Source organism: Oratosquilla oratoria, chromosome 1 (genome assembly GCF_046742065.1).
Source record: "Oratosquilla oratoria isolate Oo_2021 chromosome 1, ASM4674206v1, whole genome shotgun sequence".
In the NCBI taxonomy this organism is placed as follows: domain Eukaryota; kingdom Metazoa; phylum Arthropoda; class Malacostraca; order Stomatopoda; family Squillidae; genus Oratosquilla; species Oratosquilla oratoria.
This window is the reverse complement of record NC_134777.1, coordinates 133,540,706-133,556,321: the sequence shown is the minus strand read 5'-3', so window position 1 is coordinate 133,556,321 and position 15,616 is coordinate 133,540,706. Positions and strand designations below refer to the sequence as shown.

Genomic DNA, 15,616 nt, shown 5'->3' with positions numbered 1-15,616 from the left:
TCGAAGGAATTGCAGATCATACTGATCTCGATTTTGCTGTACAGCAGTGATTCGTGTGTTCATTGTCACGTATTTTTCCATTCGCTGAGTCAGGTCTCTGCCTTGTAGGAGTTGGGTTCGGTTTGTCCGTTGAAGCTGGGTTCGGTTTGTCCGTTGAAGGGCTTCCTCCCGTCATGGCTTATCATGTCACTTCCTTTTCTTGACTTTGTACACTCCATTGTGGGAAAGTTGTCCAAGACTTAACAATGTGGGCGAACATTTGGAGTACATATAGTCAGCCGGAGGGACCACGGGGGAAGGTCTCGAGCAAGGGAGGGGTGGGGTGGGTAAGGGGTGGGGGAAGAACACCAACCCACGGAGGGAGGAAGGATTGGATTTGCCCCAACTTGCGTCCTTTTTGTCCTGCTGTTTTGTCAGATCCTTGATGGTCCTGCTAGAATGTCCCACTACTTGAATATTACTCGGCTCAAGTGTCCGGGTGAGGAGGGAGGTGACGTTGCTGGTTGGTAGGATTACAAAGGATTACAAAGGCGGAGCATGCCGACAGGAGACCTTTTGATCCATATCTAGGTCGGATGCGAAAAAAAATCATATTAATAATAAAACAATAAATAAAAACTATAATAATGTAAATAACAAATAAAATACATAAATAAATAAATGCATAGGTATAGTTAAATAATAAACAAACAGGTAAGTAGTAAATGATAATAAATTGACATATAACTAATAATAAATGAAAATCAGACAGACAAATGATAAAACAAAAACAAATAATATAAGATAAAGTATAATCATTACAGCATCTTACTTAGGTATTTATCTAAATGATTCTTAAAGCTTCGAACTGAACTACATTGCACTACCTGTGCAGGAAGTTTATTCCATTCATTAACTACACGGTTGGCAAAGTTGTTTCTACCTACTTCCAAATTGAATCTATTTCCGGACAGTTTGAGACCATTGTTTCTTGTCTGATTCTCATTCAATGTGAAAATTTTGTCACTTTTGATGTTGTCAATTCCCTTTAAAATCTTAAAGACCTGTATCAAGTCACCTCTGAGTCTACGCTTTTTTAGGGAAAACAGATTCATATGTTTTCGTCGATTTTCGTATGATTTATTTTTGATATTTGGAATCAGTTTTGTGGCTCGCCGTTGTACTTTTTCCAGTCTGTCAATGTCTTTAATGAGATTCGGTGACCATACGGAAACAGCATATTCCAAATGTGGACGAACTAACGATTTATATAGCTTGTTAATGAGTGATGGACTTTTGAAATCAAAAGATCGCGCAATCAGTCCCAGAATCTTATTTGCTTTCTCAGAGGCTGAAATACACTGCTTGGATGATTTGAGGTCGTTACTGATAATTACGCCGAGATCTTTTTCACTATCCACTTTTGTTAACGAATTTCCAAATAATTTGTAATCGTACTTACTGTTATTTTTACCTATGTGCATTACCTTGCATTTACCTGTGTTAAATTTCATTAGCCACTTTTCAGACCATTGCTGTAATTGATCTAAATCTTCTTGAATATCTAATTGGTTTGAGTGATCATTTGCCACTCCGCACAGTTTTGTATCATCAGCAAATTTGGAAACAGTAGATTTTAGTCCATGGTCTATATCATTTATATATACTATGAATAGAAGTGGCCCAAGAACGGAACCCTGAGGAACTCCACTTGCAACACTTTTCCATCTAGAAATTTTTCCATTTAAAACAACTCTCTGTTTACTACAATTCAACCAATTACTAGTCCAACCTAATAGGCTACCATGTAAAGCTAATTTAGTAATTAGTCTTTCGTGTGGGACGGTATCAAAAGCTTTTGCAAATTCTAGATATATTAAATCTATATCGTTTCTTTGGTCATAATTCGAGATAACTGTGTTGTAGAATTCGAGTAAGTTGGTCACGCAAGAACGTTTCCGTCTGAAACCATGCTGGCTATCATTTATCAAACGGTTACTTTCTAAATGATGTTCGATAGCATCTCTGATGATAGTTTCCATTATTTTTCCTACGATTGAAGTCAAACTTATAGGCCTATAGTTATTTGGTTACTTTTTGTCACCTTTTTTGAATATGGGAGTAACGTTAGCTAGCTTCCATTCTCTTGGGACATCTCCGGATATGATGGATTTCTTGAAAATAATTTCTAATGGAGCAACAATCTCATTTTTAATTTCCTTTAAGATTCTTGGATGCCAACCGTCAGGCCCTGGTGTTTTATTAACTTTGAGTTTGTCTATACACCTTTTAATTTTTTCTTTTGTTATATTTACCGTAGTGAGTAAGTTTACCCCAGACTTTTCACAGGTTTCAGTTTGGAATTCACTTTGAGGTGTTTCGTTTACGAATACCGAGCTAAAATAATTGTTTAAGATATTACACATTCCTTCATTTGAATATTCAAGTTGACCGTCAGCAGATAATAGTGGACCAATGTGATTCCTAACAACCTTTTTATCTCTAATGTAACTATAGAATTCTTTGGGATTCTCTTTGGATTTATCAGCGATGTTCATTTCGTATTGTCGTTTTCTTTTTCTTATTGTCTTTTTTAAATCTCTCTGTATTGATACATAACTTTCATAGTCATTAGATGTACCCGAGCACTTATATTTCTTATAAGCCTATCTCTTTTTAGCAATACTTTTTTCAGTTTCTTTGTCGAGCCACTTTGGGCGAGCCTGATTTGGGGGACGTCTGTCCTTAAAAGGAATGTAAGTTTGAATCATCTTAGTGAGCGTATGTTGAAATATTTCCCACATCTGATCTACAGGTCTTTCGTTTAATTTTGCCTCCCAATCTGTAAGCTGAAGCTCCTGACGTAGTCCTATGAACTGAGCTTGACTGAAATCGGGTATTTTAGAAACACAAGTATCTATTCTAAAATTCTTTAGGAGTTTGAATCTAACTAAATTGTGATCGCTATTTGCAACAGATTCACCGACTTCTACATCAGTTACCATGCTTTCGCGGCTAGTGATCAAAAGATCGAGTAAGTTTCCATATCTTGTGGGCTCTTTTACATGCTGAATTAAGTAATTGTCACCAAGAAAATCAATCAAGCGACTACCTATATGGCCATGTTCAAGGGTCATCCAATCAATGTCAGTAAAATTGAAATCACCCATTATCAATAAATCCCGGTTGCAGAAACTAGACAGTTCTTGAAATAACAGTTTGTCGTCTGCTAATGATAATGTCTTTGGCCTATATATTACACCTATATTCATTTTTTGTCCATTTGTTTGGGTTAACTCAACCCACAAACTATCATATGCATCCTGTTTCACTTTCTCTAAAACACAAGCATGAACATTGTTTTTAACGTACAATAGAACACCCCCACCTTTCTTGTGGTTTCTATCCTGATGAAAGTGTTTAAATCCTGCAATATTAAATTCAGCTTCGAACTCTGTACCATTTAACCATGTCTCAGTTATTCCTATCATATCGAGATTTTCGCTTTTGACATACGCCTGTATTTCTTGAAATTTGTTCCTTATACTACGAGCATTAAAGTACATGTTTGAATAAACTCGTGATTATTTCTTTTTGACACATTTTGAGTTTCAATATCATGTCTTGTATTATCATTTTGTTTTTTATTTATACCTTGCTCTATATTATTATTTGGTCCTTCATTGACATTCAATGCCTCATTAACATTTCTCCTATAAAAATTAACATTTCCCCCAACACGGACATCAGGATTAGTCTTCTTGTTGGTTCCTTTTGTTGTTGCCGACCTTCCATTATTTTAATTAAGTAATATTCAAGTAGTGGGACATTCTGTGAGCACCAATGTCAGTGTACTTGATAAAGCTCTAACGAGCGAAACGTTGTACTACCAATATAGGCTTCGACCTCACATGGTGTTGCCCCAACTTGCGTCCTTTTTGTCCTGCTGTTTTGTCAGATCCTTGATGGTCCTGCTAGAATGTCCCACTACTTGAATATTACTCGGCTCAAGTGTCCGGGTGAGGAGGGAGGTGACGTTGCTGGTTGGTAGGATTAGTCTTCTTGTTGGTTCCTTTTGTTGTTGCCGACCTTCCATTATTTTAATTAACAACCCAAACATTACTATGACCGACGACCGAGCGACCGACCAGTAAATTCACTTTAGTGAACTTATCTCACAAAGTGAACACAAACATATAAACACATGAGCGATAGAAACATAAGTCTGCGACCTTTTGAGCATATTTCATTCTGAACCTATCTCACGAAGTAAACACAACTGAACACGTAAATACAAACACGAAAACACAAGCAATTGAAATATAAGTCTGCGACCATTCTGACCGGTTGATAGTAAAGTCGCTATTGTTACAGTCGCTGTTATGCGGTCGCTGTTTTGAAAGTCGCTCACCTGATTACGTCGCCCTTATGAAGCCGCTATTATGACTCGCTGTTTTGACAGTCGCTATCCGGCCCGGATCCCTCTTGCAACAGATGCTCGGCTTAGCCACCACTCACTGACCACAGTGAGGTTATTGAACGGTAGCTGAGTCGAGCAAGATGACTGAAGGCAAGAGTAAATTCTTTAGATGTCTAGCTTGCACACGCGCGCACGCACGCATTTAGTGCGAGAGGGAACGTTCGACGTCTGCAGACAACTCCAAAGGGACCGGCCATTGTAGATGATGGACAAGGAGCGTTGCCTCGAAGTAGATGATGGACGAGGAGCGTTGGTTCGTAGAAAATGATGGGCGAGGAGCGGTTGAGCGTTACCTCGTAGTAGATGATGGACGAGGAGCGTTGTCTCGTAGTAGATGATGGACAAGGAGCGTTGGCTCGTAGAAAAGGATGAACGAAGAGCGGTGGAGCGTTGCCTCGTAAGTGTTGTTTGGCGATGCAGCGAAGAGCGTAGAATTGGGACGTGGCTATGTTCGACTGGAGGAATGTAGTGTTTAAGTTCTAATCCGGAACTGCCGCTGCCAGAATGTAGAGTTGTTTCTTCGGAGGAATGGTAGAGATGTTGTTTTGTATCCCACCGCTGCCACCAGAATGTAGATTTGTAGTTGTGATCTACATTTAGTTTGATGAGACAAACGAGGTGATGTTTCGTTACTTTAATGTTTTCGTCTTCTCTGCTTTACAATCACGGATCAACCCCGACCAGAACTTGGGGGGTGGGGGAGAGTTTGCCAAATTCTATTTACAGGCACCAGTTGGTTATTGCCACTTCACTTAGTTATAATAATTTATTTTCTCCTATATCTACAATGTATAATGCATGGGCTGAGTTTGGGCACTCAGGTATGAGATAATATTTACACCAAAAAGGGAACATAAAAGAAATATGTGTTTCACGTATGCTGATAAAGAGATGCTGATATTGTAGATTGGCAAGGTTGGACACATATCTCGATAGCTTGGCCAGGTGTCCTGGTGAGGTCAAGAAGCGCCTGACCCCTCTGGCCACGGTCAGATCCGACCACAATGGCCGGTCCTTTGCGAGATGTCTGAAGATGTCGGACGTTCCCTCTCACGCCAAAAGCGTGCGTGTGCACGCTAGACATCTGAAGTATTGACTCTTGCCTTCAATCATTTTGCAACATGGCCTCATACCTAGTGACGGGGTAGTACCACCGTGCTAAAGCCAAAGTGGATGCTATGGTCGACCCTGGCCATCAGTCTGGCTTTCTTAATGCTGACGCCCTTAATCTGTGTGATCGTGGGTGTCAGGGGAAGTTGTGGTCCTGCTGAGCCTCGTCGCTGCCTTGGCAGCAGCAGCAGCAGCATCCGCAATAGTGTTCCCTGGAATCCTAGTATGACTTGGATCCAGTGAAACCTTCCAGACCTCTCATGCCGGTGCAAGAGGTTCAGTAAGTGCTGGATTGACGTCGTTAAGTACGCGTCAGCCGTTGTTTTACCCGATCGAATGACGTCAATATCACCTTTGAATCTGAGTGGATTACGACTGTCCTCTGCCCAGCAGAGAGGCCGAGCCACACAACCCTACGGTGAGGGAGTCCACAGAGCCGTCAGTGTAGTTCGACGATCTCGCCGGGGATGGGGTGTGGGGAGTTTGTGGGGGTGGTGGGGGATAGAGCTTATTGCCTCAAGGACCATGGGCCGTAATCATGACGGGCCGCAGTCAGCCTTCCTCCTGGTAAGGTGGAAGAGTTGGAAGCTGGCGCAGGGAGAATGTCACGGGGATGTGTGTGTGTCTCCCCCACTTCCGTCGTCTCCTCTCAGAGCGTTTCTATTCTCTCTAGAATTTGTTCTAAGGCCCCATGCCTTGGTCTTCTTGGGGGTGAATAAAATAGGGTGTATTTTTTCTCTGATGCTTGTTGGTCTAAATCAGTACACCTCGAGAATCCCACCTGGAACTCTCTACGTCACGTCAAGCCACCTTCGTTCTGACATCACTCTTTCATTCATCCAATAGTCTTTTACTTCTCAAACAAGTGACACACCTTAAGGGCGTGACTTTCCTTTCTGCACCAATTATTTTTCTCCTCCACCTTTTTCTCCAATTGGAGAGGCTGTTATACTGTTCTAAACTATGTCACAATGTAAGCATTATGTCGTAACAAAAAATGGCTTGTCCGCTCACAGTTCCAACAGTCAAAACAATTTTACACCAGGCGACACTCCGCACTTTTAAATATATACAAGGCGCGATTCTGAATCAGCTATCCTTGGCGCCAGTCAGCTGTCGGCCGTTGTATCATAACATCCTAATAAAAAGACTATAAAATTTCCTTCCAGTCCTTCTACCTCCTCGATCTACCTCCGATCTACCTTAAATGTCTACCTTTATCTACCGGCCTCTTACAGTGTGTGTGTCGGGGGGAGGGGGTATAATCTAGGTGAGGGCTGTCCAGAGCTCGACGCCGAACCAGTTCCTGGCTTGGATCTCCCTCGATATCATGGGCATTCAGAAGGGAAGTCTTGACTTTACTCTCCATTGGGCCGGTCAGGAGACAGACGAGAAGACAGGAAGGGAGCCTCTCCGCCCGTAGGCGAAGGGAGGTAACTCCACACGGGTTCATGGAGGGGCCGCAGTGATGATGCGGAGAACCTGGTTTTGGAGAAACTCGAGCTTGTCCCACGATCTGAAAAGATGAGAGTCCCAGCAGCATAGTCCACGGCTGAAGTAACTACTTGAATATAGGATGTCCGGAGGACCTTGTGCTCGGCATCCAGCCGGGGCCTCGCCATGGATCTGAGAAGACTTACTCTCTTCTTTGTGTTTTCACGAAGGTACTTAACCTGAAGAACAGCCTGGAGTCGATCCAAATGCCTAGGTGGGCACCCAAGTGAGTACACTGCCTCGAAGAATAAGAGGGGGAGTTGCGTCCGCGTCCTCAAACTCATTGCTCTGGTCTTGGCCGTTGAGACCTTCAGTCCAAGCCGTTCATATTCCTGGAAGAGAAGATCGAGTGCCCATTGAGCCCTTTGAAGGAGGCAGGAGACGGCCCCAGTGATCACCAGCGCGAGATCGTCCGCATAGTAGAGGAGGCGAACATTTTGCCCGAGTTCGAGGGGAACCAAGTTCTCCTCGAGCACGTTGAAGAGGGTAGGATTAACAACTCCTCCCTGCGGGATCTCATTTTCAATTCTGTGATATGAGGATAGGTGTCCCTGGAAGCACACTCGTCATCCTGTCCGTGAGGTAATCTCAAAACCAGGGCAGGAGGCCTGGGACCCACTTAGTAGTCAAGGATGCAAGAATGGCAAAAACATTTGCTGACTCGGATGCATTTTCCAATTCCAGAAGCACCACAGATGCAGGCTGTAGGCTGACAACCGATCAGGCCAAGAAGAGTTGCCACACAGTCGATTGCTGTCGCCCCCATTATAAAGCCATACATATTGTGATAGAAGGGTCTTATCTATCACAGGAGGCAGCTGAGGACCATCGGGTCAGTGCTCTTGCCAATCCAGAACGTGAGAGAGATGTGTGGATCCCTGGACTTGGGAGTCGACACCTCATCTGGGTTTTTTCAGTCCACAGGGAGTCGTCCCGGGTCCCAACAAACATTTACAAGTGCCAGTGCTTTCTCAGCTCTCCATCTGGCCCCAGCTCTCTTAAGAAAGAATGCAGAATACTGTCACTACTCGGAGGATTATCCTTAATCTTCATACAAGCCTGACACAAACCCTCGGAAGCCAAGGCAGACTGGGTTTACCGACTGATAGAGTAGTTGCCTGTTGTTGTCCTAAAGCAATAACTGTGTCCTCGTGTTTAGTGGGCTTTTTATCTTTTTTGTTTATTTATTTATTTTTCATACCCACAAACCAGGATTTTGGCCGATCAGCAGCAATCTGTGGAAACATTCCAGCTAATTACAAGTCAGTCCACCAACTGAGTGGAAGGGCAGTCAATTATATTGTACTTGAATTTTATTCTGCATTCTATTAGGCAATTTTATTTGGAAAATGACAAATCCCAAGAAGCAAGAGGGCTGAAAACTAGGTTAACTTTGTCACTAACTCGACTTGTGTGTTAATTATAAATGTTGCTGAGTGATTTTATTCAGTTGAAAGGTAAATTCCAAGAAGCAAAATGGTTAACTTGAGAGATTCTTGTCATGTAAGAAATGAATTTCAAGGTACATTTACCCTTGCAATTCAAATTTCTTACTTCAACAAAAATGTATACTAGTCTCATGAAAACTGTTCCATTAATTTAAACTTTGTAGGAATTTATGTCTAATAAAAATACAAGAAATATTGAAGGAACAGTTCTGCCCAAGTCCACTTAATAGGATGAAGAAAACAACAGGAATTAATCATACATACATATACCAAAGGCTCTATCTCCCTTGCAAGGAAGGTAGCCAAAAAACAAAGGCATAAAATCTACTCCCACCCATTCCATCCCCACATACTCCACTCCCATCCCTCCCTCTTATCTTGGTTCCTCCTAGATGATGGGTCATCCCTGCATCTCGTCCACTGACCTGGGTCAGAAGCAGTGTCACAAGACACAACATATCCACAGCAAGGCCGCTTCATTAAATCGGCGACCCCTCTCTCCACCCCCTCATGCAGAATTACTTGCCAACTGTTCAATCAATTCAATCCCTGGTCTTTCTTGTTTAAGACCTGTGGCCTCCAGGAAACTGGCAACAATCTCTGGTCGGGACCATAAATCACTTAGAGAAGATATATATTGTGTTATTGTTGTATTGTTAGTAGTATGATGTGCTCTATGTCTTCTGTGTGGTGGTAGCATTTGGGGCAGTTTGAATCTGTGGCCAAGGCTGTTCTGTGTTCTTACCAACTATACAACAACAAAAGTAAGATAAAACAGAAAAACAAAAATGCATCATGTTATAATATCCTAGTTTACAAAATGCAAAACTGAAGTCATGGGATTTTGATTCATATAGACTAAATTACAGAGGAATAAGTGTGAGTATATGCATCTACCTAATATACTTCAAAATAAACGAACAGCAGCTATATTTTCCATTAATCACACTTTTACTCTTCAGCAGAAGAAGTTGGCAAGAGTTTATGCATTAGTGGCCTTGGTTGCATTGAAACACCAGACGACTTTTTTGACCCAATCTACCGGCCAGTCAACCTTCCACCATACACCAGAGAGGATATCAACACCGTGTTTACCCTGCACACCCCAGAGAACAAAACAGGGATCATTGTACCCAATGACGATGTAGTATTCTTAGTGAACGCTACCTTCTCTGCAGCACGACCTACCAAGATCATCATTCATGGGTTTTTGGATGCCCCCTCCGCGTCATGGATGGTGGTATGAAATAGCACATTCCTGTACATATATTACTTTTTTCCATTTTCTTCAGAGTTCAATTACATCCAGAGTCTGTTTCACACTTTTAATATTGCGTTTGTATAGATCACTCCTTTTAATGGTTGGCCAGCCATTATGGAAAACACAGAAATTCTGAGTATATGGAATATACTCAATTTACTGGTACTTTACATAAATTCTAAGTTACAGGTGTGCACACTACCTACACTCCAAAGAAGATCTGTTGACAACCCCAAGAGCCATTTGAGTGTACAATGTTTGGCTAAAAATGGGAGTAAAATGAGTGTGTGTATTTACCTGATTGTACTTATCTAATTATAGTATACAGGAAAAGAACAGAACTTAATTGGTCCTGCCTCCTACTCTCCAGTTTACCATAGCTTCAAATTCATGTGTGGTTCCAACTTGGTCTATATATTTTTTCCATTATTGTATTCTAATTTGAATTCATATATTGCTCTAGCTTGGGCTACATCCTCGAAGCTATTCTAAGTATTTACGCATCTGTATGAAAAAACTGTTAACATCTCCTTTGAGCAAAATGATGGGGTGTGAGTGTGTGGTTTCAGAGTCACAGTATTATCTCGGGCCATATGAGGCATGGAACTCTCACCCAGGAGTGTAATTGCTGTTGATTGCAAGTCCAGCACATGATCCAAGACAATGGCAGTTCACATGCATCCACATGCATACTGGCACTCACGCACTCACACAAGTGTGCACGAAAGAAGGAGTTTAAGTCGAATCTTAGAGTTAGAGAGGGAAATGAGCAAGAATAGGATACGGTGGAAGAATGAAATTATGGATTTAAGGAACGAAATCGTTGGACTAATGGATTGCTTAGGGCAAGCAAACATTGAAAATTCCGACCTGAGGAAAACTAACTTGGATCAAAGAAATGAGATAAAGAAAATGAAAAATTATTTAAGAGAGCTGAAGAGTGATACCGAAAAGAAGAGAATTAATGATACTGCCAATAGCGAAAACTTGAAAAAAGAGGTAAACAACAAATACAAGAAATGACTGAAAAAATTGAAGAGAACTTAGGTGAGGAAAGTATCCAAAAGATTAAGAAATGGAAGGAAAACATTGAAAATAAAGAAATTAAAAAAAGAAAGAAAAAAAAAAAAGAATAGTCCAACAACAAATGCAGGAAAATGCAAAAGACACAATTATCCAAGTGATTAATGGAAAAAGCAAATTGGGTCAGAGACACAGTGGTTATGAAAAAATGTATTGTGGTATATGGACTAAAAGAAAAACATGGTCTGGCGAGGTACATGAGAGAAAAAGAAGAAAAGGAGACAGCGATAGCAATCCTAAAAGAAATTCAGGATGGAGCCCAAGAGGCAGGTAAAGACGTTGATGATACATATAGGATTGGTCACTATTCTAAGGATAGAAATCGACCCCTAAAGAGAAAACTAAGATCACAAAAGGTAGTAGAAGACATATTTGATAAAGTAGGTAATTTGGCAAGGAGTGAAAATTACAAGATATGGATGAAAAGAGAAATGAGTATTGAGGAATTAGAAAAAGAAAAGACACTAAAAGATGAGAAAAAAAATAATAAAAAAAAAAATAAAAAAATAAACGCGAAGAGAACGGAGACCGACACCAAAGAATTCTATTGGAGAGTAATCGAAATAAGACTGAGGAAATGGTGCATCAGAATGAAAAAAAAAAAAAAAGGAGAAAGAAGAAAATTGAAAGTGGCCTATACCAACATCGACGGATTAATTTCAGGACTGAATGAACTTAATGATTACCTGCTAGAAGAAAAACCAGACATAATGGGAATTGTGGAGACTAAACTAAGGGGTGAAATACCATCCATCGATGTTGGACATGGACTATACAATTACTGGATTAAAAACAGAGACAAGAAACAGGGAGGAGGAATCATGTTCTTGGCCAAGAAAAACTTGAATGTGACAAAAATTACGGAGGGCAAAGGTAATGTAGAACTGATCATGATAAAAGTCGAAGACAAGAACATGAAAAGTAGAAAGTTTGTGGTGACTTATGTGCCCCCAAAAACGAACGCTTGGAAAGAGAACGAGCATACGAAAATGCTAGAAGATACAAGGCAATCATTAAATGAGATACTAATGGGCGGGGGTAATCTGGTAATTATGGGGGACTTCAGTTGCAAAGAAATTTGTTGGGAGAACATGACAGTGAGAGGAGGAGACGACTTGTGGGGTAATGTACTACTGGACATGACCATGGAATATACAATGACTCAGTGGGTCAGTGAAAACACTAGATACAGAAATAATGAGGAGCTGTTGAAACTAGATTTAATATTTACAACAGAACCTGAAATTGTGGATAAAATCCAATACAAGACACCAATTGGAAAGAGTGACCATATACTCATTGAGACTGAACTAAAGGAAGAAATATACATGGAGAGAAATGAAAAGCATAGGAAAGGAAGATTTATGTACAACAAAACAGACTTTGCAAAATTAAAGAAATTCTTCCAGAATGCAAACTGGGAAACATTTTACATGGAAGAGACAAAAGTAGAAGAGAAATGGGATATCTTGATGGATAATTACAATGAAAGGGTGATTAGGCACGTACCAAGACAGAAGCTAGAGAGAGTGTACATTAGATGCTGGTTCAACAAAAGATGCAGTGAGGCAAAAGACAGAAGGGACAGAGCTTGGAAAAGATGGAGAAAAGATAAAAACCTGGAAAATGGCAAGTTTATATAAACTATAGAAATGAATATGTTAAAGTGAGAAGAGAGGAAAAAAGGAACCATGAAAAGGATATTATAGATAAATGCAAAGAGCCTAAGCCATTCTATCGAGACGTGAATGGTAAACTTAAAAACAAACAGGGAATATAGAATACACAGAAGAATTAGAAATGGCCGAAGTCATGAATAATCACTTCAAATCTGTCTTCACTAGAGAGAAAGCACAATACTGGGACAAAGGTAATGAAAGGCGATCTCCCCCCATGAGTGAAATAACAATAACACAAAAAGAAATATTGGAACATCTATCAAATCTTGACGTCAGGAAATCACATGGCCTGGATGGAATTGCAAATTGGATTCTAAAATAATGCAAAGAAGAACTAACGGACAAAATACATAATATAATAAGTTGCTCACTTAAAGAAGGAAAAATACCAAAAGACTGGAAAAATGCTAACATTGTACCAATATATAAAGGAGGAAACAAGGAAGAACCAACTAACTACAGGCCAGTCTCACTAACAAGCACTATAGCCAAAATTTGTGAGAAAATAATCAAGAATAGATGGGTAAAACACCTGGAAGACAACAATATAATAAACCCAAGACAATTTGGGTTCAGACAAGGAAGATCATGTACCACAAACTTGATATGTTTCTACTCAAGATTAATAGACATAGTGCAAGAAAGGAATGGATGGGCTGATTGTGCCTTCCTGGACTTACAAAAAGCTTTTGACAAAGTACCACACAAAAAATTATTAAAAAAAACTGGAACATATAGGAGGGATACAAGGGAACCTACTAAAATGGATGGAGGACTTCTTGATTGGTAGAAAGATGAGAGTAATGCTCAGAGAAAAATATTCAGGTTGGAATGAGGTGATCAGTGGAGTACCACAAGGATCTGTATTGGCTCCAATAATGTTTGCTATTTATATGAATGACATGGATGATGATGTGAAATGTTACATGAGCTTCTTTGCAGATGATGCCAAACTGTTAAGGAAAGTAAAAACTGAAAAGGATTGCGAATCACTGCAGGAAGACCTGAATAAGGTATGGAACTGGAGTCAGAAATGGAAACTAGACTTCAGTATTAAGAAGTGTAGCATAATGGAGTTTGGAAAAAGCAAATACAGAATATCAGGACAATAAAAAATTGGAACCAAGGAGGTAAAGAAGGAGAGATCCAAAAAAGATTTGGGTGTAATTATCTCAAATGACTTGTCCTATGATAAACAGATAAACAAAATTGTCAGAGAATCCTACAACCTGCTAAGATAAATAAAAGTGGCATTTACATATTTAGACGAAGAAATTATTAAAAAGGTATTGGTTACACTGATAAGGCCTAGACTAGAATATGCGGCAACATTGTGGTTACCCAGTACCAAAAAGAATATAAAGAAAATAGAAAGAATCCAGAGAGCAGCCACAAAAATGGCACCTGCACTTGCAAATTTATCATATGAGGAGAGATTGGCTAAACTGGAGTTACTGACTTTGGAGCAAAGAAGAGAGAGAGGTGACCTACTGATCATCTACAGAATCATGAAGGGCACAGAAATTCTCGATAGAGAGGACTTGTTAAACTGGGACAAGAGAAGCACAAGAGGACATGGAAAGAAAATAAAAAACAGAGCTATTGAAGAAATCTGAAGAAAATCAGTTTTCCACATACAGTGGTGGACACTTAGAACAAACTGGACAATGAAATAGTGTGTGCAAAAACCATTCATGAGTTTAAGAGCAAACTAGACACTGCGAGATACAATGGCAGGACACCATGAATGTAGCTCCCCTTCCCGCAAAATACAACATGGAAAGACAAGTATGAACTCACAGATACCTAAATGCAATATTGAAAATACATGTGTTTGGATCCATCCTGTTTAGGTCTGATTATTTCATACCTTTATTACATCCAACAGCACAATTTTTCTAATGCATCCTCTCTTCCCTTTTCCATCCACTTCCTACCTCCTTCCTTATTTCATTCCCTACTTTTCCTCCTTTTCTTCCCCCTTTCCTTCCATTCACTCTGCTTTTCTTGTCTCATTTCCCCTCTTTACCTATTCTCATCCTTTGTTTCCCTCTTTCTCTTCCCTTCCCATCCCTTCTCATCCTTTTCCTTCCCTTCCTCTCCTGTTCCATTCAATTTCTGCTCCTTCCTATACTTACACTCTGTATTTGGCTGTTTCAGGATATGGTATCTGCATTGTTGTCCATGGGAACATTCAACGTCTTTACAGTGAACTGGTCTGGTGGTTCCAGGGCCCTTTACAGTCAGGCGGTGGCCAACACCCGGGTGGTGGCTCTTGAGGTGGCCCTTCTTATCACCACCCTCAAGCATTATGCCAACCTCCAGCTCGCTGATGTACATATCATTGGACATTCGCTTGGTGCTCACACAGCAGGTATGTCTATACACTGTAGTCCAGATCCCAAGCTTCCAGTGGTCAAGGTCTCTCTGTTCACTAGGCAGTTGATAATGTCATGTGTTACACAAATGACTCATTTGGTTGTAGCTGATTGCCTCTTAACATAAAAACCTCACTTTTAAGAAGATACAATTTTTGTGATTATACAAGATTTTTGATAAAAAAAACTTTTATCTAGCAACAGTATATGAAGACCACATTAGCTACAAACACTTGGTGTGTTGGGAAAGTGCCAGTGACATATGTGTAAAATTATTCTTGATGAAGCTTGTAAAAGAAAACTAAAAAAATTCATGTTTATTCTGCCTTCAACATGCCAACAGGGTATGTGGGTGAGCGAGTACCAGGGTTAGGTCGCATCACAGGCCTGGACCCCGCTGAGCCGTTCTTTCAACATCTGCCACCAATGGTCCGCTTGGATCCATCTGACGCTGCTTTTGTTGATGTCATCCACACAGATTCAGACTCTATTTTCTCCCTCGGTAAGTCAGTACAAGAGGAACAAACTCTGCAATATGTGTTTTTTACATAAGACATTAATTTTGGACATCCTGTCTTTTTTTTTTTTTTTCAATTATAAATTACACTGCTCTACTGTCAATGCACTTTGCGTGGCTAGATAGTAACAGATGGGACTCCTATTGAAATAATCAAACCCAGCAATCACAAAGCCTTGATCCCAGG

General features: G+C 40.3%; 1 protein-coding gene across 3 annotated transcripts in view; it reads left to right on the top strand.

The window, feature by feature from the left end:
- LOC143027196 (pancreatic triacylglycerol lipase-like) overlaps positions 1 to 15,616 on the top strand; it is a 95,471-nt gene that overhangs the window by 31,992 nt on the left and 47,863 nt on the right. For 2 of the 3 annotated variants that reach the window (XM_076188386.1, XM_076188370.1), the window contains exons 3-5: positions 9,474 to 9,751; positions 14,695 to 14,908; positions 15,256 to 15,414. In XM_076188386.1, the coding sequence (XP_076044501.1) occupies positions 9,474 to 9,751; positions 14,695 to 14,908; positions 15,256 to 15,414 (651 nt within the window). The remainder of the gene's footprint in view (positions 1 to 9,473; positions 9,752 to 14,694; positions 14,909 to 15,255; positions 15,415 to 15,616) is intronic. The other variant, XM_076188378.1, reaches the window with a different exon arrangement.